The sequence below is a fragment of the Tenrec ecaudatus genome, chromosome 16 (genome assembly GCF_050624435.1).
Source record: "Tenrec ecaudatus isolate mTenEca1 chromosome 16, mTenEca1.hap1, whole genome shotgun sequence".
NCBI lineage: Eukaryota > Metazoa > Chordata > Mammalia > Afrosoricida > Tenrecidae > Tenrec > Tenrec ecaudatus.
This window is the reverse complement of record NC_134545.1, coordinates 25,549,683-25,576,015: the sequence shown is the minus strand read 5'-3', so window position 1 is coordinate 25,576,015 and position 26,333 is coordinate 25,549,683. Positions and strand designations below refer to the sequence as shown.

The following is a 26,333-nucleotide window of genomic DNA, read 5'->3' as shown; positions in this document are numbered from 1 at the left end:
AAGCAGCACATGGATGCCAGCGATAAGCTGCACTTGGCCCACAAGCTGGGTCTGGAGGTGGCACAAGTTCAGGTGTGGTTCAAGAATCCAGGGGCCAAACTGGCTCGAGAATGTCGCTAGAGCCCAGGAGAGCATGCAGAATGCCTAGGGGCCTCGACACCTACTGCCCAGCCCCCTTGCCCGGAGACTTGGTTTCCCACCGACTGCCTCCAAATCTCACTGATAGGATGGAGGATCTTCAGCCCTAGCCAAGTCTGGTAGCCCCCGGGACAGAACTCTCCGACCACTCACCAGCTGGATCCTGACACCCAGGAGATCCACCAGAACCATCTGACCCCCATGGAGATCAAGTGTTTCACACAACACTTTGATTTTTACGCCCTTGAGCTCAACCTTTCAACCCACCACATCCATCTGTCTACCCACCAGTTGGATCTCTGCACCTAACGTCCCCATCTTTCCGCTAGCAGCTGGCTCCTTCTTCTCACTGGCTAGCTTTTTCCATCCAGCAGCTCCCTCATGCAACCACTAGCTCCTAGCCACCTCAACACCAGCATGCACCCAGCACCCAGTCATCTCACGCGCCACACCGTACTGCTAGCCTTGACATTTCAGGGTCCTTCTTATTCCACCTCCTAACCCCCCTTCAGAAGGCCCTTTCTCTCCCACCCACCATCTGAGGGCCACCACCACACAAGTGGACTGAATTCACAGACGCTTTAGGGAGGCTGCTTCCCAACGGACAATAGAAGGGACATTGGATGTTGGTGCCAACAACCACCGTGTAATAACACCAAGGGTCAGATGGGGTCACTGCTTTCTGCAATCTGCATGCGCCGCGACAGACGTATGTTTCCATCCCAGGTGACTCCCCAACGCCACACTGTGAATACCTTGCACACCCATGAAGGCCCCCCTCTTAGTTATTTTGGTGGCATGTGAGCCTTATGAAAACATACTTCCAAGCCCCTGAGTGGGAATGTTGGTCAAACATCACAGCCAAGCTTTACTTGATGTGGTCAGGTTTTATCAAACTCTTGGGGTGGTGGTGAGGTTGTTGATGGATCTATTCTATTTAAATTTCTTATAACCATTTTAAATTTCTTCAAAACAGACAATGTATACACTCTAAAATAAAATGTTTTCAATTAAAAAAAGAAAAATAGTGAATATATACCATGAAATACCAGAACAACAAACAAATGTGACTTAAGAAGTCCAGTTAGAATACTCTTTAGGAGCAAAATGGTGGGACTTGTTTCGAGGACTTTGGTCATGTTACGATGAGGGGCTGATTCCTGGGAGAGGCCATCATCTTGGGTGAAGTCGGTGAGAAAGAGGAGCATCTGCAACAGCGGGCACAAACATAGCAACCATTTTGAGGATGGTGTAGGACGGGGTAGTTTTTCATTCTAATGTTCGTGCCATGCTAATGGCTCGAAACTGACTCAACAGGCACCTAACAAGGAAAGCCTAGATGCTGTTGCGTTGGTTCACCTCCCAGTGACATCTTTGCCCTTTAATATTTTAAAGAAGTCTTTTACTCTCTGTAAATTTGCTAATTGCAATTTGTTGTTTGATTTCTTGACTGCTGCTTGCATGCATATTGATTGTAGATCCAAGTAAAATAAAGTTCTTGACAACTTTAACCTTTTTCATTTATCATGATGCTGCTTATTGGTCCAGTTCTGAAGATTTTTGTGTTCTTTATGTGGAGGTATAATTTATGTGAAGACTAGTCTTAGATCTTCATCAGTAAGTGCTTCAGGTCCTCTTCACCTTCAGTAAGTTGTGCCATTGCATATCGTAGGTAGTTAGTAAGTCTTTCTCTAGTCCTGATGTTGTGTTATTCTTTATATAGTCCAGCCGTTCTGATTATTTGCTTAGCATACAGATTGAATATATATGGTGAAAGGATGCAACCCTGATAACTTCCTGTTTTCAACCACGCAGCATCTCAATGTTCTGCCTCTTAGTCTGTGTCTTTGTATTGGTTCTTCTGCATGTTGACAATTAAATGCTTAAGAATCCTCATGCTTGACAATGCTGCCCGTAATCTGTTATGATCCACACAGTCCAATGCCTTCGCATAGTCAAGAAAACACCGTGAACATTTTTCTGGAATGGTCTGCTTTTAGCTAAGGTCCATCTGACATCAGCAATGATCTCCCTTCTGAATCCCGCTTGGATTTTGGCAGTTTCTATTAATGTGGGGCTGCATTCGTTTTTTGAATGATGAATTTGTAAAATTTTACTCACACGTTATATTAATGATACTGTCTTGATACTTTCTGCATTTTGTTGGAGTCCATTTTCTTTGGAATGGGCACACAGCTTCTTCCAGCCATTCGGCCAAGTAGCCAGCCGCCTTCCAGATATTTTGGTATAGACTAGTGCGTACCTCCAGTGCTTAATTCTTTGGTAGAAACATTTTCCATTGTTACTCTGTTAATTCCTGGAGCTCCACTTCTTATTCTTTACTTTTTTTTCAATGCCTCCACTGCAGCTTGGATTCTTAAGTACCATTGGTTCTTGATCATATGCTATCTTCTGAAATGATTGAATGCCTACCCAATATTTTTGGTACAATGACTTTGTGTGTTCTACTCTGCATTGTTCAATATTGTGCTCAAAGAATCCTTCAATATTGTCACTCAAGGCTTGATTTTCCCCCTTTCAGTTCTTCAGTTTGAGCAATGCCGAACATGTTTTTTCTTTTAGTTTTTTAACTCCAGATCATTGTATATTTTATTATAATACTTTGGCTTCTCAAACTGCCCTTTGAAATGTGTTCAACTCTTTTTCTTCATCGTTTTGCTCATTTATTTTCACGACTGTAGGCTCAAGAGCAAGTTTGAGGTCTCTTCTGACATCTGTTTTGATCTTTTCCTGTCTGTTTCATTCATGTCTGGTCTTCAGGCATTAGTGTGAAATGCATCAAATCTAATCATGAAAGTGGCCTTTAAATTCGTATGAGGTTAAAAAAAATTCATATGCGGTATACTCAAGGTCGTATTTTGGCTGTCGTGTATTTAAGTTTTCTTCAGCTTTAATTTGCATTTGAGCAATTAATAATGACACAGTTGTTCTGACTGATGATGTTAAGTTTCTGCATCATCTCTTCCTACAGATACCGTTGACTTAACTTCAATGGATTTCATGGGTGAGGGCCACATACAGTTTCCATTTATGTTAATGAAATACATTTGCAACTGAATTATTGGTCTTGGAAAATTCTATCATGTAATCTCTGGCATTGTTTCTACCATCAAGGAGATGTATATTTTATGTATGTGTATATATGTAAACTACCTGGAATTAATTTTTTTCCAGAAGATATTTAAGCAAATCTGTTATTTTTGAGCCTAGTGGTGCTACTGGGAAAGCATTGTACTGCTAATTCAAAACAGGGGCCCTTGGGAGAAAGTTGAGTCAATTTGCTCACACAAAGATTTACAGCCATGCAAGCCCTATGGAGAGCTGCTACGAGGTGGAAGTAGGTGGCTTCTCTCTGTCTGAACAGAGAAGATTTTATAGATGACTGGCGAATCAGGAATAACTGATGTGGTCCTACACAGTTCACTCAGAATAGATACTAACCATGGCACTATATTCCCTTCCATTTCCACAGATGAAGCTATGGGCATGGAAGGCTTCAAATAGCTTTCTCCAATATTCTTTCCAATCCGTTTGTGTGGAGTAACTAGTTCCTGAACGTTCTGTCTGAAAGCTTCAAAGAATAGTGAACATGTTGTTAGCACGAGCCGGTGTGGGCTCTGATGTAATGCTAGTGTCTGGGTGACTGCATCATGCTGAGCCTCTTCTCTTGCTTTAGTTGGTGAGACTTGTGTGCTGGGTGCAGCCATATGCTCCCTAGTTGAGCAGACCCTGGGATGGTGCCCGTTACAGCCTGTGGAATGTGGAGAGTCATGTGAAACTTGGTGTCCTGTGGTTTGGTCACCTTTATCATCATCAGAATGACGGTGGGGCCCTGTTAGCAAGAGAAGGGCAACACACTCATTGTTCTGTAATGTGAATCACTGCCCACTGTATACACCTCAGAAAGCCAGCCATTGCAGGAAGCTCTTCTACAGTGCCTGCTCTTGAATGAGTACGATCACGATGGCGAGGAGACGGTAGAAGGCTGGCCAGGTAAATGCTGGTCCCATAAAACTAGAAGTGTGCTACACATAGATGTGTTAGAAGGCTCACAGAAGATGCCATGGCTGATGGTGGTGACAGCATCAGGATGCACCTGTGGCGTTGGCTAAAGTTGGGGGAAAATTCAGTGCGATAGCCAGAGAGAGCCCGGGTGTTATCAGTAGTAGAGGTGTCAGCCTTGACATAAAGATGGCCTTCTGAGCAACTCTATAAGTATAATCTTTCACCAGTGGAAATGTACTCTGTCTAGTCATTGTGTTTGCCCCTCAGCTGTGTGTGTGTACAGGTACTGGTGTCCCTCATGGTGTAGAGTATGGACTTCCAAATGTTATTTGGCCTACCACCCCCTTTTCAGAAAAAAAGTACTCGGTGCTCTCCTGGCAATCAAAAACCTTTATGATAGTGTATCATCCAGGATCTGGGTAGAGTGCTGCTCGCAGCCCCTGGGTTGTCTCAGTGTCTCCAGGGGTGTTTCCACCCGCTTTGAAACACCGGTGCAGGGAAGGTGGAAATGTAGACTGTCTGCCCAACCGCTCGCAGGTTACAGTAGATGCTGTCCTCAATTGGCTGCTGACGTTCCATCTAGAAGCGCCTCAGTGAGCCAGGATATTCCCAAAAGCAAGTCAGAGAAGCACGAATAAAAAGTGCCTATAGAGCTCTGTGTATTCTGGAATATAGTTTATCCCGTAAGTGAACTTGAACATCTAACACGCAATGAGTAGGCATGACAAATTGTATCTGCTGTGTTAGAGAAAGCTCCGAGTCCCAGTTGTCTTGTAGACTGCTAACCTCAGCGGGAAGTTCGCGGGACTTTGACGGCAGCTTCCTTCCTGGTTAGTTTCTAAATCCCCTGGGCTTCTTCAAGGAGCCCTGGTAGTGCAGTGTGTTACATGTTGGGCTGTTAACCGCAAAAGTAGTAGCTAGAAGCCACCAGCTGCTCCGAGGGAGAAAGCTAAGGCTTTCCACACTGGTTGAGCTAGACAACCGCAGAAGTCCTAGGAAGTAGTTCGGGGGATCGCCGAAAGTCAGATCAACTCATTGGAGGTTAGTTTGCTCTTTCTCTCCCCTAATTTTTGCATTCCAATCACCAGTGATTTTAATGCATCTTGATTGCACGGTTGATCAATTTCAGGCTGCAACAGTTGAAAAAAAATCTTTACTTTTCTCATCTCTGGAACAAATGGTTGATGTGCATAGAGGAGGGTGCCCCGCCAAACCAGAGTCTCCTTTCCCCAGAAAACTATGTATTTAAATGTTTTACAAAACCACCTTATCACCTACAGAGTACTCTCCATTATACTTAATACATTTGTCAAATTTGTGATTTCATTCTTGGAAACATTTTTTCAAACTCATCTGTTTGGATGGCTGGCAGCATCTCCCTCTTTTTTTTCCTTCACCTCTTCTACCTGTTAAATCACTGTCATTTCAGATCGCTCTGCATTCTTCTTGGAAACAAAAATAAGTAGCATGGAGTGAGGTCAAGTGAGTCAGGTGCGTGGGCAAGAAAGGCATGCTGGTTTTTTGCCCCAAACTGGCACCCTGAGATGGCTGCGTGAGCAGGTGCATTGTCGTGTGGCAAAACCATTCCCCATCTGCCACTAATCAGGCCTTTTTGTCACACACTGTTGAGCAATCTTTTCAGAAGTTCTAAATAAAAAACTTGACTAACAGTCTGACCTGGTGAAAAGAATTTCGGATGATCTATTCCCCTCATTTCCCCAAAAAAAAAAAAATAGTATCGTCTTGATCTTTGATCTTTGATTTCACTTGAATGACAATGGCGTCTTCCATTGGCTTGATTGATGTTTGCTTTCAGGGTTGTGAGAATAACACCATGTGCAGTGTAGTAATGATGAATACAATTTTCCTCTAGTTCTTAAATGCTTTCTCCCCCTACCCCTCACTATCAGGATCCCAGTTCTACCTTATAAATCTTGCTAGACCAGAGGATGGACACGGGTACAGATAGGAACAGGAAATACAGGGAATCCGGGACAGATGATCCCTTCAGGACCAGTGATGAGAGTGGTACTACCGGGAGGGAAAGTGGGGTAGAAAGGGTGAACCAATTACAAGGATCTACATATAACTCCCTCCCAGGGAGATGGACAACAGAAAAGTGGGTGAAGGGAGACGTCAGACAGTGTAGGACATGACAAAATAATAATTTATAAATTATCAAGGGTTCATGAGGGAGGGGGGAGTTGGGCGGGAGCAGAAAAACGAGCTGATACCAAGGGCTCAAGTAGAAAGTAAATGTTTTGAAAATGATGATGGCAACAAATTACAAATGTGCTTGACACGATGGAGGGATGGATTATGATAAGAGTTGTATGAGCCCCCAATAAAATGATTTTTAAAAAAAGAATAGCACCATATCTCCTCACCAGTAATGACCTTGGGAAAAAGTCTGGGTCGCTTCGGAGCTGTTCTTCCAAAGCACAGCATGTTTCCACTAGAAGCTGCTCAGTCAGAACCCAAGGCATGAATTTTCCTGGTCAATCAGAACCCGAGGCATAAATTTTGCAGTGATCCTTCACATTCCCAAATCTTCTATTAAAATTCACTGAACCAAGCTCCAAGGTAATCCAGATAACTTCTCCATCTTTTAAGCGGTCTGTCGTCTTGGTCTTCGAGGATAAGTGCACAAATTTTGTCGATATTTTCATCTGTCGGGGAAGTTGACGGATATCCAGAATGAGGTTTGTCATCAATCAACATTTCACCTTTTTTGAAACAAGAAAACCACTCATACATTTGAGTTTTTCTCATAGCGCTGTCCTTGTAAGCTGTGTTCAACATCACAACAGTTTCTGTGGCATTTTTTCCCCGAAGCAGGAAGCAAAATTTCACAGCAGCATGCTATTCTCATAAATTGGCCATCACAAAAAATGAGGTTCAAGCACAGTTGCTCTTACGAAAAAAGTTCACTGTGACCAGAGAACCTTTCCAGGTGACACCACTGGATGCACTGACTCAGAGCGAGTTGCTGGATGCTTGCCTACTGGGGGGGGGGAGGGGGGCGGGTGGTGGTGGTGGATGCATGCCCCTTAATATTTGAGTAGTTGTGTTACCTGGTCGTCCTTGTAGATGTGTAGATTTTATCCTATCGCCAACAGCATTATACTTCAGGGTAAATCTTGATGTTCTTTTTGATGGTGAATGTGATGACATTCTTCATTTTGTCATTTTTTGAGTAACGAGGATGTGTGGGGTGGTGTCTGGCCTCTACTTTCTCTAGGGGGAAGGAGGAGAATTACCCTCAGCTCAGGTCCAATTCCTATGAGCAGAGGTCAGACATCCCTCTGCCTGCCAACCTTCTTACCAGTTTGGAAACCAAATATCCCTTCTAAGACAGACACTGTATACCTCTGCTGATTTTGATCATTCATTGCAGTGGTCACATAGCACTCACAAACAATGCTCGGAGTTAGGGGGTTTATTAGGGAAAGATACTGGTTACAGTGTAGAATCAGAAATGTTTAGGATACAGTTCTTCGATCAGGAAAATCTCTTCTCAGCCATACCCATAGGCACCTCTCTCTCTAGTCTTGGCAGCACGGTCCCTTGTTTTTCCACCTTGTTGAGGCAAGTGTTACAGAACTCTTCAAGTTCTGCCAGTACATGCTTGAAGGCACTCAATTTTCTTGCTCCATAAACCCAGCACTCTGTCTTCTGTCTGTGATGTAGAACATTGTCTTTATAGACTGTGTTATTTCAACTGATGTAGGTGTCTCTCCCTCTAGCCCAGTGCTTCAGTCCTGGGAGGTGTTTGGTTAAGGTTAAGAATTTTCCCTCCTGTGCCCTTTGTGAATTCTATAATAAATGGATACATTTGCCGGACATACAAATACGATTTGCTCTTGTAAAAATGTACAGCGTATAGCCTTGGAAATCGTATGGAGCCATTTTACTCAGTCCTGTAAGGTGACTGGCGATAAGTAGGTATGATCTGGATGCTGGTGGGCTACTGCTCGTGGACGTTTTTTCATGTGCTCATTGGCCACCTGAGGATCTTTGGAGGTTTCTTTTCATGTTTTTTTGGCTCGTTTTCATTGGAAGTGTTTGTCGTTCTGTTGTTTTCTGTAGATATTAGAGATTAGTTCCTTGTTGGACCATACCAAAAGATTGCATTCTCATTCTGTATAGTCTCTTACTTTTTTGCAGAAGTCTTGTTGAGCAAAGTTTTATAGTTTTTAGGAAATCCCAGTTGTCTAGTTTATTGCCTACTTTTAGTTATGTTTGAGAGACTATTTATGCCATAGATTAGAACCCCTAGGTTTAGCCTTAGGAGTTCTGGTGGCTACTGTAGTGGTTATGTGTTGGGCCGCTAACTACAAGGCAGCAGTTCAAAACCACCAGCTGCTCCTAGGTAAATCTTACTCCTATAAAGAGGTACAGTCTGGGAAACCCACAAGGCAGCACTGTAGGGTGGCTATGAGTCAGAATAGACTCTTCATGGCAGTGAGAGATTTTGTCTCTGTTTTTATTCCATGTTTTATTATAATTATAGGTTTTACATTTAATTCTTAGATCGGTCTTAAGTTAGTTTTTTTTGGGGGGGGGCTGTATGGTGAACTCCGTTTAACTCAATGTTCACAATGCTAGCGGTTATTTTCTAATTTTTGTCACAGCTATTTCCTTATCACTAATGTATCACTTAGAATCTCTCTCTCTCCCTCCCTCCTTCCTCCTCCAATTATTTATTCTTGTGCCAGAAGTCTTTGTTTATTTTTTATTTCAGAAGCTACACTATTTGAGGTTTTTCCAAGTGTCTTGAAATTTCAGCATGCAGTTTTCTCCCAACTGCAAATCTTTATTTTCTTTTTTTCGGGCGACTACTTATTGCAAACCTTTTTATCTAGCTGGTGGCAAGGCTTCTCTGGGTCTGTTATAAGATGGTGTGTTCTGTCGCCCTGCCTGCACTTTGTCTCATTGAGATTCTAAATCCACATGTTTTAGCGCATGTTTAGTACATAAGAATTTATCACTCACAGTTGTCATGCTGACCTCAGAAAAAATCTTTAGTCCTATCTTCAGTCCCTGGTACTGAGGCTCAAGGTGCTTACTTCTATGTAAGCACCACTGGCCACTAGATGGGGTCAGAGCCATAATTTCTCAAGTGTGTGGACCTTTCCTTTACACCCAGGCTTTTACAACTCTACCTTTTCTGTTCTAGGCAAAAAAATGGATCTCCTGTTTGAAAATTCACATTTTCGTGAGGGTTGATACTGGGAGTGTAGAGGGTGAGTGGTTTGGAAAGGGGGAACCGATTACAAGGATCCACATGTGACCTCCTCCCTGGGGGATGGACAACAGAGAAAGGGGTGAAGGGAGACGCCGGACAGGGCAAGATATGACAAAATAATAATTTATAAATTATCTAGCGTTCATGAGGGAGGGGGAAGCGGGGAGGGAGGGGGAAAAAAGAGGACTTGATGCAAAGGGTTTAAGTGGAGAGCAAATACTTTGAAAATGATTAGGGCAAAGAATGTACAGATGTGCTTTGTACAATTGATGTAGGTATATGTGTGGATTGTGATAAGAGTTGTATGAGTCCCTAATAAAATGTTTTAAAAAAAAGAAAATTCACATTTTCAAAATTCATCATTTTGTTAGTTATAAACTTATGGCTTTTTTATCCACCTTGCCAATGTTCATGTAAGTAATGCCAGTAGTTTCGATTGCTTGACTTTCAGATAAAGCTTGAAACTGATGCCTGGTGTGATTACAAAACCAATACCTGACTGGTGGCTTCAGATTCACCAACAGTGTAGAAGGGGTTTCAGAAGTTGTGGGAAAAGGAAATACAAGCATAATGGAGTTTTTCCGTGAATTTTTGAAGTCCCAGTATATTTATCTATTTTCCTACTGAGGTAGTTAGTTTATTGTGCCAACCTGGCCAGTAAACACATGTGGGGTTAATTTGAAGGGAGGAGGGATACATGGCTCTGTGAGCCTCGCCTTTTGAGTTCTCGGGTCTCTTGCTTTCTGATGGTCGGACCAGGATGCAGCTGCCTTAGCCAGTTCCCTGCTTTAGCTGGCAAGGCTCACTTCTTGCATGACATCCCTGAGGAGAAGCCACATGGAGCTACCCAGATGCAGCCCTGGGTCCTGGAGCAGCCATGTGGAGACCCGCTGAGATGCTTACACATTCACTGACTCGGCTTTCCTCCTGCAGTTGGCATTATTGCGTCTGTTTTGTGAGATGGAGGAGGCCTTTGTGGATTGGTGTTGGACATATGGGTTAGTGCTGGTTTTGTGGGCTTGGCCAGCACTGGGTTGGGATGTTTTCTTGATGCACATTTAACTTTCATATAAAACTCTCATACATGAGTTTCTGTGGATTTGTTTCTCTAAAGCACCCGGACTAATACACCCACTTATATAGATGAAACCAGTCTTTTTTTTTTTAATGGTTTTATTAGGGGCTCATACAACTCTTATCACAATCCAGGAGATGAAACCGGTCTTGTAAATATGTTCAAAGTCTGCAGTCATTCTTATTCCACAGGCATTTTTACCAGCCCCACTTATACCTCTACCTTCTGATATTGTTAAAAACGTACACATTGTCATCAACAGGCATGGAATTACATTACAAGGTGGAGCTAAAAACAGAGGCTGAAGGTTTAGCATTTCATTCCAGGCTAGGGGATGTGTTCCTCATGAGTTTATTTTCATGAATGGATTATGCTCAACCTCTATCATGCAGGGAACTTTTTTTTAAAGGTATGCTCTTTCAAAACATAAACTATAATTTATTTGATGCCTAGAGCAGAAGTAGTTAACCAGCTGGGTAATACATAATCATGAGCTGCATTTCATAATCTAGTTTTACCTGATTTTTAGGTATTTGAAATTAGCCTGGTATCTGTTTATAGTGAACTTAATATTGCTTCAATTTGTAACTCTGCAGAATTGGTTTCTCAGTATTTTAAACATTGATAATCATTGATCATTGCTGAATAGCAGCAGCATGCTTGGTGCTAAAAAGGCTTTGATTTTCAGCTGCATTATAATTACCATTTGAGAGCTCATTATTATTCGGCCAACTCTTGATTAATGACAGTAAGGAACACGATAGCAGACCTAACTAAGGACAGAGTGTAGAAACGGCACACGTGTTCAATGTTAAGTGTCATTTACCTCCTTGAAAATGATTCTAAGGTTGCGAGTGAGATGTTGAGCATTAAATGGAAACCATCACAGCAGTGCGAAAAGGCACGACTTGGATGATCCAAACCTACCCAGTCCCATGGACTCAGAGGGTGTTAATCCTGAAAGTCCACTTGAGGACTGAGGAGCCCCAAAGAGGCTCAGTGACTTAGCCATCACCGTGGGCGTGGGTGCTTTATAGCTACTTGACAGGCCGGTGATTGCTCTGTGTTGTGAGCTAAATTCCAAAGACAGATATTGCCTGCTTTGCTTTTGGGAGATTGTATTGCTTTTACGGCACCATAACTGCATTGTTTCTTTTTGTGCTGTCATCTGCCAGCTGACTGTTCAAGAGCCTCATTTTCTTTATTCATAGCATCGTAAAATCTGGGCATAGCATAGGGCATAAGAGATTACAGACAAAGAAACTGAGGCCCATTTGAGCGGCACTATTCATCCAAGGTCACAGGCTTGTTCTGGATGAAGAGAGGGAGTCTGGGGTCCAGGGCTGCCCATAGCTCACTCCACTGCAGCTGGAAAGATGCCAGTGCTTCAAACAAACGCGCCCCCCCCCCATCCCCTTCTTTACAAACTGTAATTTGGGAATACTAATTTGCCCTGTAAAGTTTCGCCCAGACCTCAATTAAAAAACACACAAAAAAACCAAACAACAAAAATCAGCCAAACCCACTGTAATTCATCCTCTTTTGAAAGACTTATTAGGGTCCAAAAGCTCCATTTTGTGGCTTCCTAAGGTGTTAGACTTTCTTTCTTCTTAGTCTGTTTTTCTGTGAAAAATGTTATTTGGTTCTCTGAGATTTGGATTTTCTTGCTGAGGTATTTGTAGAGAGAGGAAATCAGTATGTGTCACCAAAGGAGGAAAATATATACCTTAAGGTCTAATTACACAATTAGAATTTTAATAAGGAGTGTCATCAATCTGTGCTTCAGTGCAATCATTACTTAGAAGGCTGTTCTACGCAGAGCCTCATCTAGTTATCATCATCATTATCATCAGCAGGAGCCAACCACAAGCATTTCTCGAGTGTCCACGGATTGTGCAGCACTCGCTTGCTGGCCTAGTTATTGCATGCTGCTGTCAGAAGCACCACAAGTAGGTGATTGACTTTAACAAGCCGACATTGAGGTGCACAGCTCAGGAGTGTCGAGGTCTGAGTTCAGGGAGCTGGCTCTAGGGAGGCTTGCTTTCTGAGGGCAGGAGCAAGGCCCTTGTCTCTCCAGCTGCTGTGATTCTTCCTATCGGTGAGCTTCATGTGGCCTGGCATCTCCTTTTCTGCTCCTTGTGTCTTAGCCTGCTCCTCTGTATATCTCAAAAAGAGAATGCTTTAAAAAGTAGGCTACACAAATACATCCCCAATTACATAAAGAAAATCCATTCCCAAATGAGATTCCACCCACAGGCATAAGCCGGAAACTCTGCTCTTGAGTCAATTCTGATTCATAGAGATCCTGTATGAGGTTTCGGAGGCTGTACATCTTTACAGGAGTAGAGAATCTCATCTTTCTCCTGTGGAGTGCCTGAGGGGTTGAACTACCAACTTTGCAGCTCGCAGCCCAATGCTTACCTGACAGTGCCACTAGGGTTCCTTCAACCCACAGGTAGTGTTACCAGGTGTCGCCATGTTGCTTGGCTCAGAGTGACCCTGTGCACAGCAGAATGAAACACTGCCCAGTCCTGCGGCATCCTCACAATTGTTCATGTGTTTGAGCCCATTGCTGTGGCTACTGTGTCAATCCATTTTCTTGAGGGCGTGGGGTTTAGGATTTACAACACACATTTTTGAGGAACACAATTCAATCCATATACTTAGGTTCTGAGGGACTTGAAGTGTGTGTCTCCATGCATGTTGTAGCCTTGCCTTCAAGGAGTCTGTCTGCAGAATTGGAGGAAAGACGGGACTTTTTCCACAGATGTAAAGTGTATACTGATTGCAGATTTGAACCTCACTCAGGGTGTGGTGAACAGTGGGTTAAAGGAATGGCTCATGGAAAGGGCAGGTCATAACAGAACACAGAGGTTTGCTGGTCTGAGAGGGCACAGGCTGAGTTGTAATGAGGCAGGTCACATTTTAGCCATGTGACATTGGTGTAAGGGGTGGAAGCATTTAATGGAGAGCTTGAAGACAATAGTGTAAATATGAGGAGACTTACATTTGTGGAGAAATTCCATTATCTTTCAATTCCATTTTGCCATGTCCTTTTTGAAATCCCCTTGTGGTTCCAGCACAATCACAGAAATGGTTGGAGGACGGGGAATGGAAAATGGTTTGCTTTGGCTGATGATGATGAGGTAAGAGTATGACTTTTTATTTGCAAAGAGCAGGTTTCAGATTCTTGAGATTCAGCCCTGATTTAATCAAGGGGCAGCGGGTCTGGATTGGTAGAAAAAGGAATCTTTGGGGCTAAGATTCTGTGTCTGTTTGGCGCACCCCTCTTCCTTCCATGTGGAGAAATAATAGCTAAGTTGTCCTTTAATTGTAAAAGGAGTTGGCCCTATGGTGAGCTAGCTCAGGTGCCCCACAAACATGCTTTGGGGGTGTAGTGGTAACACTGAGACCGGCGGTCTGTCCTTCACCTGCATTGCTGCACTTCCTCATCCTTTTTGATTAATCAGAATCGGTTTTAATTCATTCACTTGCTGAACAGTGAAACACCCTCCCCCCTTTTAATAACTCTTTCCGTTGTGTTTGTCTTGTAAATTGAGGCATTTGACACCTAGGTTTTTCAAAACATCAATAAATGGGTATGGATTTGGTACATTACATCTTAAAATAAATTCCCACGTCTTCTATGAATTGGTTCTTATAGCCAGCCTCAGCTGTAAGTCAATTCTGGATAGAGAAAGCACAGTTACCCTTGGTTTTCCGCTTTGGAACTCCTGGTAAACACGTGGCAGGTGTCCTGTGCCTTGGCGCCTGGGGAGGCGCGGCTCCTTCTGCTGTTCTGATCTGCAAGGGAGCTAACCTTTCAACAGTGTTCATGGCAAATGCTAAGGCAGCTTGTGAGCTAATTAGAAGAAGCCTTGATAAGGGAATGCTTAACAGGGTTTGTGGGTACTCTTTCATCTGTTGTGGAGTAGACAGCCAATCGATGAAATAGCATTCCTTGTGAGACTGCTAATCCAGGCCTCCAGGAGATGGAATGCTGCTGCTCTCTCAGCTTTCTCGTCTTCTCTATGAAGCTGAAGTTTCTCTGGGCTCTAATTCTTAGGCACTTCACATAAAGCTCTAAAATTTACTGCCATTGGTTCAATTCCGATTCATAACCACCCTGTAGGACAGGGTAGAACTTCCCCTGTGGGTCTCCAAGCCGAACTATTTTTTTCTTTTTTAAAATCATTTTATTGGGGGCTGGTACAATTCTTATCACAATCCATATATACATTTATTGTGTCAAGCACATTTGTATATCTGTTAACATCATTGTTCCTCATTCCCACCCCCCCCCAAGCCTAACTCTTTATGGGAGAAGAAAACCTTTCTCCCGGGGAGTGGCTGGTGGTTTCAAACTGCTGACCTTGTGGTTAGCAGCCCAACACATAACCCACTATGCCACCAGGGTTCCAGCCGTCTTAATCTTCTAGTGCTGCTGTAGCACAAATACCTTAAATAGGTGGCTTTAGCGGACAGAAATTTGTTTTCTCAGTCTCATGGCGCTGGTCCCTTCCTCATTGGTAGCTCTGGGGTGTTCCTGGTTCCCTGGCGTCGGCATTTGTACCTGGGCCTGTGTCTTGCCGTTGTTGTGCTGTCAGGTTTACTCCATCTCATAGCAACCCTGTCGGATAGAGTGGGCGTGATGCTGACCTTTGGGTTCGAAGCTGAGCATGTAGTCATTATGTCCCCAGAGCTCCCCGTGTGTGCCTCATGTGCTGCCTGTATAACTCAGAAATGATTGGTTTCCCACACACTACTCTGAGAGTGTTTCATCAATGCAATAAAGACGGGAATCACACCCATGTTATTTTACTTTTTACATCATTCTGGGGGGGATTGTACATCTCTTATCACAATCCATACATGTATCCGTTGTGTCAAGCACATCTGTACATATGTTGCCATCACACCACATTTTCTTTCTACTTGAGCCCTTGGTATCAGTCCCTCATTCTTTCACACCCATGTTTTGTTGCTGGTTGCCCTTGAGTGGGTTCCGACTCAAAGGTGACCCCCATGTGTGCAGAGCAGAGCTGCTCCATGGGGTTGTCCAGGCCTGGCTCCTGACACCTGTCTGGGCTGGCTCACACTGGCAGCCTTTTGTGGCGCAGCACTTCGCCCTTTTCCACAACTTTAGGGCTATGCTTCTAGTGCACGTTTTCAGGAGACACCGTGCACTCCATGAAACTAGTCAAATTGACGTCTCCCTCTTCTAGAAAGTTGTCCTTCTCTAGCCGTGGCCCTTTCTTAGCATGTGGCTGGGTCCCTGCTTAACTCACCCTTGAGGGGCTGTATTATGGCGGGCTGCACAGCACAAAGAAAGCTGTGGAATAAAAATGCGCAGGCTGCTGAGCAGTTTGGGGGCCGAGTCTGAAACGGGCCCATTGTAAAGTGGCTCTGGTTGCCACATGTTGACCTGGTGAAGAGACCCCGCCAGCTGGCAGGTTGTCAGGTTGCCAGTTGCTTCTTGCCACAGGAAAGTGCTGCATTCTAGCCCTGCCCTGCTCCGGAGGGTGAGTGCTCAGCACTGTTGACTTAAAGCATTCTAGGGGATAAACTACAACACTTCATTTCTGGGTAGAGCTCAGAAATTCAGCCCCGACCAATAAATAAATACAACAGCAAGCCGATAGCACTTGGTAGACCTGTTTATGAGTTCATACACATCTACCTTGGATTCAGGCACAAGTGTGTGTCTGTGAAACGGCTCCACAGCAGGGTCACCTAATGATGGGGGATGCACGGCCACCAAGGCAGAGGCACTGCACCTCCAGACGCTCGCATTTGAAGGGCGTTTCGAGGACAAAGCCTGTGCCAGGGGCGTGTGCACGCCTAGGAGTCCAGATTCAGGATCCTTCCCTGCATTTCTGCTCCCCGCACACTACCATTTTCCTCCTTGCCCCCCCTTCTTCTGTCTGCAGAAGGGGCACTTGCCTCTCCGCTTGCTGCTTCACAGGGACAAGCAAGGCGTCGCAGTGGCACTTGAGCAGGTTGGACACGGTGGCCAGGCGGAAGGAGATCAGTCCTAGTGCGTACTAATCAAAACCCGCATCTGTTCTATTTTTAGCACGCGCTCTAGGAAACAGTGTAAGCCTTGACAACAAAAAGGCCCCAAAGGCTTGCGTGTCAGGTGTCAGAAACAAATATTTGGACCAAAGGTCAACCTCAGGCTCATGGCCCTGGTCATACTGGTCTGCGAGGTGCCGCACTGCTGTGAGCCCGTCAGTGTGGAGTCGGCATTGTCCCCGAGCGTCACACTGAGTCTGCACCAGCAGGGCGGCGTTGAACACTCAGTACCGCAGATCGGATCATTAACGCTGCTTGTCGGATTCGAGCAAAGTGCAAGGAACGTTTCTCCGCTTTGCAACAGCTTGGACCTAAGCAACTGGCATGCTGTTCCTTCCGGCTGGTGTGACCGCCCTTCCTTCCATCCCTGCTCACAGGCATCCAAGACCCAGCTCAGAGGAGGCTGCTTTTGTGTCGGGTCTCTTGCCCCTGGTCCCCAGGCCCCAATTGTTTTCCCACAGCACTCTGCTCTGACAGCATGACCAGGGGACATTTTCAGTCGCCATTTACCTGTCTTCCTTGTCGGGCACGAATAGGGACACTGTCTTGTCTGCATTCATCACTTAGCTCTTGTACCGAGCACAATGAGCAGGACCTCGTGGGTGCTCAATGAATGTTTGTCAATTGAGTGGTAGCATGTTGGCATGATGAGAATTGATGGCACCCGCTGTGAGTTGCCATCCCTCATCCTCGAGTAAAACAGCACCCAGAGGGTTTAAACTGCACCCCTTGAGGCAGTTAAGAAGAGGTGGGGTTAATTAATAATAAGAGGTTTAAACTGCACCCCTTGAGGCAGTTAAGAAGAGATGGGGTTAATTAATAAGAGCTCTTTACTGATGTATTTCCTCGGGGCTGAACATTGTTTTATGTTTTGGGCTTTTTACATGCATGAATGCAGATCACCTTTAGATCAGTCTTCTGAAACAGGCTGTTTATCTCCATCGTGCACGAGGAACTTCACTAACTTACCCACGGTGACACAGTGACAGAGCTGAGCTTCATAATAATGCTAAAGAACCATAGCTTTGCTGTCCTTTTAGACTGGCTCCTGGGATGAATTAAGCCCGAATTTTATAAGTGGCACGGTGGTTAGTCAACTGGTATCTGAAAGGTTAGTGGTACAAACCTCCCAGCTGTTCCCCAGGAGAACAGTGGCCAGTTCTGAGCTCTCCTGTTAGGTTTAGGTTGGAATTGATGGATGGCAAGGGCTTGCATTTGGGGGTTTTGTCCAGAGGCATTCATCATAAACAGAGATTTAACAGCTTTTGTTATTCTGGAACGGCACTAATTATGCTCCGTCCTTAGGAGAACTGGGGAGAGGCGTCACTCTCTACTCCGTGATTGACTTGAGAAAGTAACTAGATGGTAGTTTTGGTCCTTTTGGAAACTTGTCAATAGATAATTATTTAGTCCAACTGAACTCTAACACTTGAATTTCCTGCAGGGTCATGGGGGGTTTGGCCTCTCGAACTTGATGTGTGCTCTTCCCCTGCCACCTGGAACATAGTTCCCTGCTCTCTCCCACTTTCCTATGCCCAATTTTTGCTTAGCTCATTATTCACATCAACAGTCAGTGGAGTGTCACATACCTGTTCCTCCAAGAGAGGGACTTCCGTTCTAGGGGTCTTAAATAACAATGAACTGGATATCCGGAGAGAAGTGGTTCCCTGCTCACCACACCTTCAAGCTCTAGACCAGGTTCAGCAAACTTTTGAGATGGAAGAGCCAATCTTGTCCCTCACAACAATTTAAAAATTAGTCAAGAACCATTCATGTATTTTTCCAAACAAATGAAATCACCATTGTCTGAATAATATTCTTTTAAAAAATCATTTTATTGGGGGCTCATACCACTCTTATCACAATCCATCCATCCATCCATCCATCGTGTCAAGCACATACGTACATTTGTTGCCATCATCAGTCTCAAAACATTTGCCTTCTACTTGAGCCCTTGGTATCCACCCCTCATTCTTAAAAAATATTCAGTTTCACTTCAGCCACATGTATGTACCACAAGTGCTGCAGTTTTCTGACCCCTCCTCCAGAGGTGGTGTCAGAGTGGGCAGTTGTGGCTCTTTGGGCCTCTTGTTCCTTGCATCTGTCAGGGTTTGCACGGGATGTGCCCTCACCAGAATACTCTTTGTTGATGGTGTATGCTGCTTGAAGTCGGTGAGCCCTGAGGGTTTGTTTGAAGCCAGTTTGGTTGACAATGCAGCTTTTGTTCTGAGATGCCTGTAACCTTGGGAGACATTTAAATGACTGTGAACCAGCACAGTGGCAGGCCATTGATAAGACCAGAGAGGAAGCATGGTCCCATCCTGGTGAGCCAGCCCGCACCCAGGAACCCAGGTCTCAACCTGAGCCCTGCAAGCACTGTGACCATTCACTCTGTTCGTAAGGAAGTAGAAATGCAACTCGGAAAGACTGAGCAAGGGGCCTGGGTGATGGGCTGGCTAAGCTCTCAGCTTAATTGAAAAGTCAACAGTTTGAACTCACCGGTAACTCTGGGAGAAAAGACCAAGCAACCTGAGTACAGATTACTCAGCCTAGGAAGCCCCACGGACTAGCTCCACTCTGTCCAATGAGTTGGAATTGACTTGTCAGCACACAACAATAACAACAAGGTTTTAAATTGGGTATATTTCCTCAGGCACCTGAATGTATCTTGTCTAAAAAGCGCTCAGCCCACCTCCCAAATATGGTTTTCCATATATATATATATATATATATATATATTTTTTTTTTTTTTTTCCCTCTCTCTGAGTGGAAGCACCAGCACCCAAACCAGACCCTTGGGATCCCTGTGATTCTTTCTCCTTCCATCGCCACACACTTTAGGTACCTGTTCTGTATTCTGTGCCTGTCTCCTTTCCATTCCTCAGCTTGTACGTCCCTGCCCAACCTTTGGCATGGCAAGAGTTGATCTCTCTTATGGTCTTCTTGCTCAAGGCTCCCATCCTCCAGTGCACTCCCCACCCTGTCATCAGAGTGCATTCTAAGCTGTAAGTGGGGCCATCACTCCTCGTCCAAGTTTCCCTGAGACAGCTTTTCAACAGCAGCCGCCAGCCGGCCTCACACTCCTCCTGAGCTAAGACTGTCTCAGTTCTAGCAGAACTCTTGCAGTGCCCTGTGGAGATCATGGTTTTAGTTTTAAATACTTATTTTTTGTCTCTCCATCTAATTCTGACTTGTAAACTTTTACTGGGCTGTGTCCTTGCTGTTTCTTGTAGGAATAAGCTCACACCAGGGAATTAGTATCCTCAGTGTCTAGCACTGTTTGATCCCTAAATCATGCTCTAGAATACTTGGTGAGAGGGTAAATGATATACCATATATACTCGAGAATAAGCCGACTCGAGTATCAGCCGAGGCACCTAATTTTACCATAAAAACGGCATTAAAAATTGCTGAAAAACTCAGCTTTTCCACGAATATATACAGCATGTATTTATACGTGCTGCATATACATTCACATAGATCACAGCGTAGATAGGGCACAGTCACGGGTACTTCTAGGCATATCCAAACACCTCATGGAGCGAGCTGAGTTACTGGGCTTGAAGATCAGGACAGTAGTCTCAGGATGTCTGGGTCAATTGGCACAGCATAACTCACAAAGACAATGTTCTACATCCTGATTTGGTCTTAAGGTTTTGCAAGTGGCCAACTTTTTATTTTTTTGGAAGTGGCCAATTATTGTCTTCTGTCTGGAGAAAGTGGAGAAAATCAAAGACCCAACTAGAAGTAATGACTCACATGAACCCTAGCCTCCCTTAGCCCGATACTAGCATCAGATAGTGCCAGCTGACCGGCACTCACTAGAAGGGGATCGGTTAGAAGTAAGTAAAAGTGAAGAGCAGTACTCAGTTTCATACAAAAGATCAGGTTTACTAGATCAGTCCAGACTAGAGGAACCCTCAAGGCTGTTGCCCTAAGAAAACCCTTTTAACCTGAAACCGAAGCCCCTCCCCGAGGTCACCTTTCAGCCCAATAATAGATTACATGATCATGGTCCTTAGAACAATCAACTATATATGAGCTCAAATGGGCAACATTTGCCCAAAAGCAGAGCTGAGAAGACAGACAGGGGCAGGAAAGGAGGGATGGAAATGGGGAAGGTGGAGTCAAAATGAGTGCTGACACATTGCTCAGATAGGAACCAATAGACAGGAATGCGTGGTGGAATCAGTGGAAACGGGGGTTACTGTGTGAATTTTCACCTAAAACACAATGCAGTGTTGAAAACAAACAAACGGTAATAGATACAGAGATATCTGAGGTTTTCAGTAGGAGCTGCTAACTTCAGGTGGGCTGCTAACTTGAGGGTTAGCACTGGGAAATCTGATGGAGCTTTCTGCCCCTGTAAAGAACTGTGATCTCGGAAACTCCCAGGGCAGTTGTACCCTGCGCTTTAGGGTCACTGTGAGTCAGCATGGACTCCATGGCAGTGAGTCTGGTTTGGTGGAGGCTTTTGTTGACATTGACCTGGAGTTGAGGGCCACAGGTGAGAATGGCTGTGGAGTCTGGGAAGAAGAGAACTAAGGTTGTTTACTGGAAGGGTGGTTTGGGAGTGCTGGTGGAGAGCAGGAGGGCGCCTCCCTCCTCCCCCCAGGAGCAGAGCAGAGTAGAGCAGCAGCACAGAGTGCTTTCTCAGAGCAGTGGCCAGCCAGCGTGCCTTGTGACTCTCTGTGGGGGCCTTGCTTGTCAGTAGAATGTGCTTGGGGTAGCGTGGGTGGGTGATGCAGGCGCGGGGCTTGAGGTCTTCACAAGTAGTAGATCCCCAGGCCTTTTTTTTTTCTGAGGAGCCTCCATGTGGACTTGAACCTTCGTCCTTCTGGCCTGCAGATGAGTGAGCTTAGGCCAGAGTCTGCTTTGGGCTCTATTTGTACAAAAAGGTGACAGGATTAGAATAGGTGGTTACCCGAGCCCATTTCCAGCCCTGGCATTCTGCACTTCTTTGGGTCAACACTCTGAACTAGGGCATTCTGTGTCATCAGGGTGAGAATTGCCCCCTCTCATCACTTAAGCTCCGGGTGGGGGTGACAGAGACACCCTCTTCTGCAGTCAACAAAGATAAGTTTGCCTTTTTTAAAAACAAAGAAGTTGAGAAGAATACAGGGAAAGTACATTAGAAGAATATTATGTTTGAGAATTTAAGCTCCCAAGTCAGGAAATTGGCTCCTCGTCCCTTGGCAGCTTCCTTGAGATTCACTGCACATCCCGCTGGCAGGCAAGCAGCCCCAGCTGAGGGCGGGAGTGGGGGAGGGGCTGGGCATCCAGCTGGGAGTCCTTACCTTGATCTTGGTCTGTGGGTGCTTCACTTCTCCAAGTTAATGTCTGTTCCTTATTGGTCCATTATCTTGTAGCAAGGTAGTCATTTATATACTATGCACCGGCTTAAAATAGAGACAAGAGGATAATCAGCATCCCAAAGTATCTAGTTTTCCAAAACAGCATTTCTTCACTGTAGTCTGTAGGAATGGAAACCTGAATGAAAAACAAGCAAACAAACCCTTTGTCCTATTGTTTTTACTGACCCTAGAGTGTGCCTGCCAGGCCAGTGTCTGGAAGCTTTCTGAGGGGGAAGGAGATGAGCCTTTTATTTTTCTTAATAAAATAAAACACCTTTATTTTGTTTTCTTTTATTCAACATAGCAACTAAAGGCCTTCACCAACCACTTGTGACAGTGGGGGACAGGAGCGGAGGTGGAGGACAGATAGGAGCGGCCCAGTGAAGGACAGTGGGTACAGACCTCACCCACCTGTCGGCTGTGGGTTCAGTGCGTGCCCATCTCACTAGCTGCTCTGCTCAGCCGTGACAGCAAACAGGAGGAGGGCTGGGCTCTCCTGGTAGCGTTCCCTGGGGGAGCTCACCGGTCATTCACATCTAGGCAAAATGGAAGGCCGCCCCGGAAAATCCCTGGGGACTTACGGTTTAGCAAAAGTCAAGGAGATATCAAAGGTCTAGCTTTTCTCTCTTTTTTTTTACCCCTTTGGTCTTTCAGGCTTTTGTAAAAGTCCCTAAACTCTGATTTTTGTTTCCATGTTCCCAGTCTGGTGCCTCTGAAGTGCCCCAGGACTTGGGGCAGGATCCTTAAGGAGGCAAGAAGACAAGGGCTGCTTCAGTTGAGTGCTCTTGTCTGGAGACCTTGCATTTCCCAAGGTGGCTCCCTCCGGGGTGTGTGTGTGGGGCGGGGGGAGGAGTGAATGAGTGTGTGTGTGTGTGTGTGTGTGTGTGTGTGATGTGTCATTGCTTGTGATCGTAACTGGGCTTGTATGTCTGTGCAAAGGTGCGCCTGAGATTTGGGGTGGGGGCAAGCAGCAGCCAAGGGGGAGTGTGACCACAGTCGGCCTGAGTGAGCATGAGAGCCACCAGGTGGCAACAGTTTTCTAAGCTGCCGGCCATTCTCTTCCCCCATTAAGGTGTTGAATTTGCTCTTGTGGCTACAAGATTGAGGAGACAAGAAACGGGTTTAGCAGCCATTGCTTCAGGTCCTTTTGAAAGTGAGGCTGTGGGGTACACAGACTGGGTACACAGACTACAGGATATGACTGTCTATATGTTACTTTGGTTTAGCTCCTGAGAGCTGGAAATTGCTCTGTGAGACTGAGGTCAGATGCTGCCCCTCTGGCCTCGGCTGCACGTCTGTAGTAGGAGAGACCTGTAATTGAACTGACTAGCCTAATGGTTCTTTTTCTTCATGCTTTATGGCTTTTCCTACCACTTCCTCGCAGTTAAAAAGCTTCTAGCAAATTCAGCCTTTATATCAAAACTAAACGAAAACTACAACAGTAGCAACAGACACTCTTGTTTTATCAAAAGGCAGGGTCATGATTTTTTTTAAAAAGAGGGAAAATCAACAACAACAATAAAACCCCAAGGCAGTTAATGTCCTTAGAAGCTAGCCACCTTCCTGGGTTAACTCCAGAGACTTGACTCCCTAAATGAGTTTGCTTATTTACCAGCTTTCCTAAATTAGCAGCTTTGGGGATATTAAGATCTGTAAGAAACTGTCCAAGGGAGGTATTGTGTATGCTTTGCAGTGATTAAGCCATTAAGCTCTAATTGGTATTTTCCCACTCCTGGTTTTGTGTAGGGAGCTTTAAAATTATTTAGGAATTCTGTGCTCATCAGCCGTCATTATGTCCTCCTCCCATTTTGGAGCCTGAGAGTAGAGGGAGGATAGCTTTTCACGTGAGTGGATCATGCCTTTTGCTTACAAAGCCCTTCCCTGTTGGTTTGTTATCTTGCAGATGAAGTGGAAAGGGAAGGACCTGTTTGATTTGGTGTGTCGGACCCTGGGGCTTCGGGAAACCTGGTTCTTTGGACTGCAGTACACAATCAAGGACACTGTGGCCTGGCTCAAAATGGACAAGAAGGTCGGGCTGGGACTCCGTGAAACCAGAGGGGCTGGCATGTTCTCTTCTATCTATTTCCTGAGCATCGAGCTCGTTTGTTCCCCCGAGGGATGGGGAGAGATGATACCAAGAAGAGGCAGGCTCCTGAAGTGGGTGACTCCCCAGATCCATTTGCCCAGAAAGCAGGTCCTTGGAGATGCCACATGGGTCACTGCCCCTCACAGAGTTGACCAAGGGAACAGAATTCACCACCTTCAGACTGCAGCCAGCCTGGCTCATGTATCCATGGCCATCACTAGTCAGAATTAGTCAGTCTCTCTCTCTCTTTATCTACCTTCTTCCCTCCCTCCCTCTCATCTTTTGAAGATTCTCTTGGGGATCATATTCTTTAAGGAATTTTTAAAAGTCTCTTTGAGAAATGTGAATGAATTCATTATGAATGCAACCCGAGGGAGTGAAGATTACTCTGGTCCCAGCAGTGAGAGAAAAATACCCATTTTGTCCTCGATATTTTCTGGGGATTCTGAGGCCCGGTGAAGGCTGGGCTCCCAGCCACCCTAATAGGGTTTGCAAACAGATACTGCTTAGGAGAATTACCCTCCAATAGGTTCACAGGTACACACTAAGTCCCACACCTGCCTATGTAACCAAGAAGGTGGTTGGGGAACAGGACCATATACTTTGATCAGTCACTTCTGAAAGACACCCACATCTCAAAGTAAGTCAGTGTCTTATTCTTAGCCCAAATTGAATCCCTACCCTGGCAATTGCCCACCTGAAGTTGCTATCTACTACATGCAGGGCAAATAATGAAAACCTCTTCTTTTACCAGTTTTACTCAAATATTCAAATTGTATTGAGATATGAACCCAATAATCTGGATCTTCACATTGGAATTCCTGCTGGTGGTAGATTTCATGGTGGGTATTGCCATTGAAATGCCAGTGTTAGTGTCTGTGTCCCAAGATCAGGTTTATTTTGATCTCCTGGGCATTGGCACCTGGAATTTCCGCAGGAGTATAGATTGTTCTGTATCAAATCAGTAAAACCTCTCGTTTTGTGATTCTCTGCCAAGTAAATTTTAAACCGTATGGGGGAGTAGGCCAAATGGAGCTAGATGGGGGGCAGCGGGACCATGGAGCCTGCTGCTCACAGGAAATAAATGATGACACATGATAATGGGACCTCATAGCATGTCATATGGCATGTTTATGTCTTGAACTAAAGTGCAATCTGGAGAGCAGACAGTTCAGGCTTGTAGGGGGGGTAGATGGATTTGTTAGAAGATTGAGTGCACTGGTTACTGACTGTGTGCCAGGCACCCCGTGGGGCCTCTCAGGAGCTCCTTGAAATAAAGGGTTGTCTGGATGGCACATTGCACTTTTGTTGCTTGGTTAGCATGGAGCTGACTTCATCAGTATGTGGTTCATCACCTCCAGGCTCCAGTCCAACGTGGACCTCAATATTGGAAGTGGGCAGCAAGAAAGATAATAAAGGAAGATTCCATTACATTAGAACATTTTACAACCTTCAGCATAGAAAGCTAGTGCTTAAGACCTTTGCATTTTAAAGTCTTCGTTTTTAACTCTTTCTTTGTCCTCAAGAACATCGTGTGCCTTAGTAATCTTAGTTTAGTTCCATTCACTGGGGTGGGCAGATAGTTATTTTACTTGGCTTCTTAAACACCACATGAAATAAATGCCACTACTTGTTACACATGACTTTGTGACTGCTTCCAACTACCGAGTCACAACCACTAGGAAATTTGTAAAATTTCGCGGAGAAAAAATGGCCACAGGGCTCCTCAGCAAAGGCCCTGTGGTGATGGTGGTACCAAGACTGCGCTTTCTTACCTGTTGCTCTTCAACTCTGCAGGTGTTGGACCACGATGTTTCAAAGGAAGAGCCGGTGACTTTTCACTTTCTGGCCAAGTTTTATCCAGAGAATGCCGAGGAGGAGCTGGTTCAGGAGATCACACAGCATCTGTTCTTCTTGCAGGTACATACCGACCAGTCTCTGCTCCCCTCCTGATTCTGGGACAACTCCAGCAGGTGGCTGCAGAGGCAGCCTGGGAGAGCCCCTCCGAGCTAATTGGCCACCGACACCTTCACATTGTGAAAATGCTCTGCCTCCGGAAAGTCAGCCCCTCCGGTTCTGTAATGGAAAAAATCTTCAGTATAGAACCATACTTGCACGATGAGAATTGGTGTCAGATGAAATTGCAAAAGTGTGATGCTGAAAAAAATAGATGCTGCCTAAGTTAACTTCCCCTTGAAGATGGAGCCATTTTCTTCTGGCTAACTGCCCCCCCCCCCCCCCCCAAAAAAAAAAGTCCTCTAGCTGCAAAGGATGGGTAGGGAGGGAGGGATTCTTTAAAAAAAAAACAAACCCACCAGTTCTCTCAAAAGC

At 45.1% G+C, this 26,333-nt stretch overlaps 1 protein-coding gene across 4 annotated transcripts in view; it reads left to right on the top strand.

Moving 5' to 3' along the window:
• NF2 (NF2, moesin-ezrin-radixin like (MERLIN) tumor suppressor) overlaps window positions 1-26,333 on the top strand; it is an 84,177-nt gene that overhangs the window by 11,149 nt on the left and 46,695 nt on the right. For 2 of the 4 annotated variants that reach the window (XM_075534857.1, XM_075534858.1), the window contains exons 2-3: window positions 23,820-23,945; window positions 25,800-25,922. In XM_075534857.1, coding sequence (XP_075390972.1) covers window positions 23,820-23,945; window positions 25,800-25,922 — 249 coding nt within the window. The remainder of the gene's footprint in view (window positions 1-23,819; window positions 23,946-25,799; window positions 25,923-26,333) is intronic. The other 2 variants (XM_075534859.1, XM_075534860.1) reach the window with 1 other exon arrangement.